Source organism: Anneissia japonica, unplaced genomic scaffold (genome assembly GCF_011630105.1).
Source record: "Anneissia japonica isolate Jap-2015-1 unplaced genomic scaffold, ASM1163010v1 scaffold694_len1028156_cov167, whole genome shotgun sequence".
Taxonomy (NCBI): Eukaryota; Metazoa; Echinodermata; class Crinoidea; order Comatulida; family Comatulidae; genus Anneissia; species Anneissia japonica.
This window is the reverse complement of record NW_022727885.1, coordinates 250,544-258,043: the sequence shown is the minus strand read 5'-3', so window position 1 is coordinate 258,043 and position 7,500 is coordinate 250,544. Positions and strand designations below refer to the sequence as shown.

Below are 7,500 nucleotides of genomic sequence, written 5' to 3'. Positions count from 1 at the left end.
TGCACGGGGAACTGCACGGGGGAAGTTAGTGGCACACATTTGACGTAGAGTTAACGGGGGCTAGATATAACTTTGGTAGGAACACACAAATAAACCGTTCCATGGGAGCAGTGTGGCGTAGGGGTTCGAATGTTCGAATCCCACGCGTCATCGCTTTTCTTGGACAAGGCACCTTCACTATAATATATAATGTATTGTCAAACCCATTAAAAAAATATATAAGTTCGAAAAATGACTTGCTTGCACCAAAAAAACTACAAAATATAGGCCTGGTATGTAAATTTTGCTTTGAGTCAAAATGAAATGTAACGATAATTGAACAACTAAAATTTTAAAAATGAGTGTTAACACAGTTAAAAATACATAAAGTATAATGGTAAGAATTTACACAAAATGGAAATTTAAAGCGTTGTTTAAATAGAGATTCAGCTTTACCTCTGTCTGTCGTTGTATTTGTCGCGGCGGACGTTTTGTTTTTATCCTGGGATAGATAATTCTCCCAGTTCATACTAAAACGTCACACAGCAATTTCACTACGTTTTGTTTCTCTCAATTTAGATAGAATATACATAACTGGGTACCCGCAGTAGGATGTTATAAATGTAGGCCTAGTTGGTCTATTTGCATGCATGACTAGAATGCTCCCTAATGAGCCGAGAATGTTTCACATCGTGTACGATTGTTATTGTTTCCAATGAAGTGTACAGTAATGTGAAGCGATCCGACACGTTTAAAACATGAAAGCGCTGTATAAATGCCAAAAACGATTATTAATATTATTAACATAATATTCCACGTTAGCATATTACATAGGGAATCTTTATGCTGTGCGCTAGTAAAAAGAATCGAATATGTGCGCCTATGGGAGTAAAAATACAGGCAGGTATATAGAGAATTATGGATATCACACCATAGTAAACATTGAATGCATAATATAGAGGTTGGCACTACGATAAATTCTGGCAGATTGCTTGCGTACATATAAATTCTGTTTTGCAGTAGACACAAAGCGAAAGTACACATCTTTTTGAGATGACACATAGGCCTAAGTCGTCACGCGATAGTAGCCGCTAATATTCGGCGTTCCAGCGCAACCGTGATCATTCGTGAAGAAATGGGATAACGAATGGTATACGTTACATATTTAAATGAAATTATGCTTGCGCAAGTACAGATTAGGTATACGTCACTTTTACGCAATTTCAGATGGGCTTACCCGACAAATCAATAATTTATACGTTAATCAATCTACTATTTTGACGCCTTGTACAGTTTAGGGGACATATAATTTTTTTCAACATATTTTCCCCATAATTATTCAAAGCTGATTATTTAAATTCTATAATAATTCTCTAAGTGCTGCCATATGGCTTAGGTATTCACAATTCACCTTTTTTAATAGCACTCTCTGTCAGACCAATCTGTAAGAGCTAATAAATGTTCCAAATATTTTATTATTATTATTATTATTATTATTATTATTATTATTATTATTATTATTATTATTATTACTGTATTATTATTATTATTATTATTATTATTGTTGTTATTATTATTATTATTATTATTATTATTATTATTATTATTATTATTATTATTATTGTTATTATTATCCAAACCCCTCAATCATTGATGACTTGTTTTCTCAATTTTGATTCTTTGTATTCTGTTTTTTTCCGGTTTTGTGATGTTGTTAAGTTGATATCAAATAAATCAAATCAAATTATTATTATTATTTATTTATCTATTTATTAATTGTTACTATTATTACAATTCGTGATGGTCACTGATTGGCCGATCGTTAGAACGCGTTTTACGACGCGTGAAGTTGTGACCATGGGAACAAGACTTGCAGCATTATGAAGCAAGTCACATAGAGTAGATGCTGCTTTGCTCTATGATGCAATACGCATAGCATCACGGCTAATCAGTACGTGGTAAGCTCACTCATGGTGCTACCGTTATCATTTATGATGTTTATATTTCCAATCATGGATGAAATTAAAAATTAAATACGACGTTACAAAGAGCAACTTTAGAGTGCATTCTATGTACCACCTACTTCATCGAACATTAGAACAAAATTCCATCAACTTACAACTCCTTCAAATATTTATGTATTTGGTTTACACAATGATTTTCATCTTGTTGACGAATACTCAGTTGCAAAAAAAATGTAAGTGGCCTGCTCTAATTATTTAAGAGTTTAATCTATGTAATAATACAATACTACGCGGCGTTGCAATTGTAATTTTCATACTCCATGACAATGACAATACAAAGATGAGATAGATAGATAGAGTACCGTACGTTGCAAATTTAATAAAGTAACTTAAAAACTAAAGGGCCAACCACCGTACACTATGAGAAAAGCGTGGAGGATTTAAAAGCAAAGCTACGCACAATTTTAAGAGGATCGTCATTGAAAACGGCCCGTTTTGTGCGCGTCGTCGCGATTTGTTCTCTGTGGAATCACATCGCCTGACGCATCTGGCCCTTTCGTATAAACCCGTCGTGCCAACCCTAACCTGCATAGCTAGCTCTCAACGAATTTCAAATTCCTGGATCCGCCACTAAAATCTCCAAAGATTGGTTAATGGTTGGGAGATTTCAGCGTGATCTGCATGAAGAGAGTGCGATATCAATCATAATATCAACTTGTATGCGTCTGCTATCTTGTGAGCACTTTTCGGTAGCAATCTGAGCGGATCGTCAATAATAACGATCCGTTATGCGCGCGTCGTCGCGTTGTGTTCTCTCTATGGAATCGCGTCGCCAAGACCGTCGGGGGCGCAGTGTAGTCCCCGGCTTAAAGCTTAGTTCACACTGGAGCAGTGTAGACGCGCTAAGCAAGTGTGCATTCACACAGTCGATTCAGTGTGACCACTTAAGATTTGGTGCGTAGCACAAACGGTATGTTAGCTGGCTCTAGCACGCACATCCACGAAGCTCAACAAATCAACAAAAGAGAGATTGAGGAAATATTGGAAGAGCTTACGCTTGCCAGCTTGCGCGCGTCCACGTTGCAGTTTCGTCGTCTTATGTGAGTTAGTGTGAAGGAAATAGCTTTGTTTGTGCATCTTGTCATATATTTTGCGCAGCTACAGTTAACACATAATAACGGAGCTATAAAGATGTTGACAATGAATTTCCTTTGCTGTTTATCTTTTACAACAGATTGAACAATGGAGAATACGACCAGCACAACGGAAATTGTCTTTGTGAACAACACTTTGACGACATCAATATGGAACTCAGACTCACTGGAACTTACTACTCCTGCAAGCGGTAACTGTGAATTCGTTGTCAACGATACATCTCTCCAAATATGTAAGGAGCCAGAATATTACTCGCTACCATTTACTGTGATAGCAACTGTCTTCTACATTCTTGTCGGCCTAATTGGCTTTATTGGTAACGCCATGGTAATTGTGGTTGTTCTGAAAGTCAAAGGGATGCGCTCACCAACTAACTGTTATCTCGTTAGTTTGGCAATTGGTGACAGCACTTTGTCTTTGATCTCGACCTTGTTACATTCGCTGCCAGAGCTGTACTTACCGAACGTTGGGTTTCCGTACGGCATCTTCGGTTGTAGATTGTTCATTTTCTTGGAATACTTAAGCTACAATAGTACAGCGCTATCAATAACAGCATTTACTGTCGAACGGTTTATTGCCATCTGTTACCCAATGCGCTCGGCAACTATCTGCACCAACTCGCGCGCAATTCGCATCATATCTGCGATATGGATATTTACTATCCTGTATTGTCTGCCGTGGTTAATCTTTGTTCGCATTGTCGAAACGCAATATGTAAATGGTCATGACCCATCATACTATTGTCAATACATGGACAACAAAGAATTGTTATACAAAACAATTTACATGCTGGACTTTGCTTTGTTTTACGTGATGCCAACAGTTGTGTGCAGTGCGCTGTACACCGCAATCGGAGTGGTTTTGCACCGGAGCACTAGCAGTAAGAAATTGAACAAGAATATGGATGTAAACACGAAATCAGGAAATGGAACTGGCGTAACTGAATGTGACACTAATGCAAACTCGCATGTAAGAGACAGGAAGAACTTCGGTACAAAGAAATCGATTCAAAAGAAAAAACAGAGTAAAAGATCGGCTGTGTCGTCGAGAAAACAGGTAAGGCTATATTTGACGAAATATTTATAGTTATCTCCCTGGGGCTGGTAATGACAGATTCATCAATCATACACCAAAATGATATCGTTAATATTTTAAAAATGCAATGACACTGATTCTATCTAGTGCGATGCTGAGTTAATAATCTCATAAGTCGATTTAATGGAGTGTTTGTATTGGTGATGATGCTAGTATACATGTTCGCGGCTGACACAAGTGGGCCGCATAGGTGCACAAAACAAGATACCTTCACAGCACGTGCTTGCACTGTAATGGACGCATTATGTAGGCCTACTTAACCAAACGAAGAGAAACGCACCCGGTGTATAACCTGTACTATGTTGATGGGTTAAACGAATAATATAAAGGGAGCTTTTGATTGCATGACGACGGTAGGCCTAGAACGCAATGACGTTCTCGTTTTCGCCTGGATTAGAACGCAGTTTGGAACTAATCCACGTTGTGCATAGAACGTAGGACGGTAACGGATGAGTAAATTCGTTTCAGCGTTACGACGTCGTCACGCAAACAGAAAGCTCACAGATTCTGTTTTACACCTGTCTCTTATACACATCTAGATGTGTATAAGAGACAGCGATACATCTCTCCAAATATGTAAGGAGCCAGAATATTACTCGCTACCATTTACTGTGATAGCAACTGTCTTCTACATTCTTGTCGGCCTAATTGGCTTTATTGGTAACGCCATGGTAATTGTGGTTGTTCTGAAAGTCAAAGGGATGCGCTCACCATTTATTTTTTATTTTTTAAACGGTAAAGAATAGGAATCTGTGAGGGCGAAAGAAATGCCCCAACCAGGATTCGGACCAAGGACCTTCTGCTGTCTAGAGACGCCTTAACCAACTGGGCAATTGAGACTTTCATTGGAAGTTCGAATCCGATTGGAGGCAATTTTGCTATGTGATTTTCATTTTATATTTGTTGTTTTCAAAGTTCTTGTTATTTTTGTTTGTTACAGGTCGTGAAGATGCTCGTCGTTGTGGTGGCGCTCTTTGTGATGTTGTGGGGACCATATCGTATTTTGAACTTTTATACGTACATTTGGGATCCAACAGGCGAAACCATGCCGAACCTATTCCCTTGGTGGATGTTCTTTATACGCATTCTTGTTTTCTTGAACAGTGCCATCAATCCACTTATCTACAATTTCATGTCTGTCAAATTTCGTCGGGCTTTCGCAAAATTGTGCAGATGCGGCGGTAAGCCAATTGATAGTAGTAGCTACACGTCAATGCGTAGCTCTCAAACCGAGAACACCACACTCTAAAATCACTATTTAGAATACGTATTGTATTCCTCCGTAGACTTATATACGCATTAGACCAAATGTTTTTTAACTAAAGAGTATAATAAAGTGTCAAATTTAGAAGAAATCGATATACGTAAAGAATATGATCATAATTATGTAAATAAAAAAGAATGTGTAGTCTCATATACTAGCCAAATTATACGTTGTATATTGTAGAAGATTATTAATATTAGGTTTATTGAATAGAGGTGTTTAGTAAACGAATAATATCATAATGACCTGCTGATAGTATCAGCATTTTGAGCTACAGGTATTTTGTAATGTAATTTTAAATTAGTTGTAATTTATATGAATAGTAATGAGCCGTTCGTTCAGCGTAGGCCTACTTATTTATTTTGTCATTGCACAGCATTGCCGATTGTTAAAAATGTGAACCTTAGCACTTGTGAAAAAAAATGTTGACTCGACTGGCAGGCATAGTTTGTGCCTACGGAATGTTAATCCTAGTTTCGAATGCACGTAATCTGGAACATTAAGACCTACCGATAAACACATTACATTATTGTAAATAAAATACCTTTACCTTGTATTTCACTATGAAGTATAACTGTGTTCGTTAGCAATGTGTATTAACATTATGAAGCGACCCAGCATGCCTCCCATATGGCCAGCATGCCAATCGATGGAACATTGTTGAGGGGTACTTCAAACTACTAGCAGATTCATGTACTATTTTTATCACGAGGTGGATCATCTAACTAAACCACTTACAAAAATGCTTTATCTAACCTAATCTACTCTAATCCGAATCATCGCCAAGCTAGGCCTACATCGTCACATTGAATATTTAGCTTGGGCGGCACGTTTGATGTGTGGGCGGCACGTGCCAATGTACAGACGACCATCAAATAACGGCCATCAAATCACAGCCATGGTAATTGTATAATTCCTATTCCTCTATCGCTTCTATCACTCTGCACTTCACCTGTATAGTCTTATATTATGTGACAATGTGCATCAACAAACCTGTTCTAACTTCAACTATTACAGTATGTATCTTGTGCATGTAGGCCTAAATCCCTGTCTAGACTGTCACTCTTTCATGTCATATGCCTAAACATGGTCATGGCGATATAACATCATGACTATATATGGGCATACACCAGTTTCTTGTCAAATAATACTTTGATAGTCTGGGCAGGGCTCAGCCTAGCTAAAATTCTTCCAATTTAATTTCTCTGCATCTGCTTGTTACTTCATTTGCACAACCCCGGCATGATTATATTCATGGTATGTTGTTTCTTATTGGTTGTGCTTTTTGGTGGATTATTACGGTTTGCGCACTACACGTAAACAAATCTATGATGATTCATTTACCAGACCAGTAAAATTATTATCGCCTGATCAGAGTTTTCAGGAATATGAGGAGAGGGCACCCTTTTTTCTTCAAAATTTAATATTCAGTGTTTTTGCCACGATGAAAACAGACTGACATCGACTACTCCAACCAGCCTCTAACCCCCCACGTTTCTCAATTTCAGGAATACTGTGCATCTGCTCATCTCACACACACGTCGGACAGTCAAGTCATTTTAGACCGGTTTCAACGAAAAGCAGAATGTCTCTGCGTATTAAAGAAAACGATCGGCATAGCAGAAAGTTTATCCAAGCACAATACGTGGTGACAAGGACTAACATGATATGTACAAAACGAACAGAATGCTATTTAAAAATTTCAGAAACTGAAGAATTTCACGTGAATACAAGGAGAACGAAAGACAGTTTGTAGGGGTACAGAATTTTATTGGAGCAGGCCTACATCATCACCAGCTACATCGTCAGACAAAAAAAAAAAGAAAGAAAGAAAGAAAGAAAGAAAAAAGAAGTACAAGTTATAACATCTATTCTTTAAGAATTCTGAGCGAAACGTTGTAGGCCTATCTGTCGATACATGATGTTACTCAAATGTATACATTCTACCTCTTATGTTCAGTACTTTTGTTCATTGCTAGTATTAACATGGATTCTACAAATCCCACGATTCTGGCATTGACCGTATAATGGCTACGGTACTTT

General features: G+C 37.7%; 1 protein-coding gene across 1 annotated transcript in view; it reads left to right on the top strand.

The window, feature by feature from the left end:
* The window catches only part of LOC117113852 (thyrotropin-releasing hormone receptor-like), a 13,865-nt gene extending 6,556 nt beyond the window's left edge, over positions 1–7,309 (top strand). Inside the window, exons 2-4 of the mRNA XM_033257305.1 lie at positions 3,178–4,154; positions 5,134–5,374; positions 6,966–7,309. Of these exons, the coding sequence (XP_033113196.1) occupies positions 3,186–4,154; positions 5,134–5,374; positions 6,966–7,213 (1,458 nt within the window). The 5' untranslated portion in view covers positions 3,178–3,185 and the 3' untranslated portion in view covers positions 7,214–7,309. The remainder of the gene's footprint in view (positions 1–3,177; positions 4,155–5,133; positions 5,375–6,965) is intronic.
* The last annotated feature ends 191 nt before the right edge of the window (positions 7,310–7,500 follow it).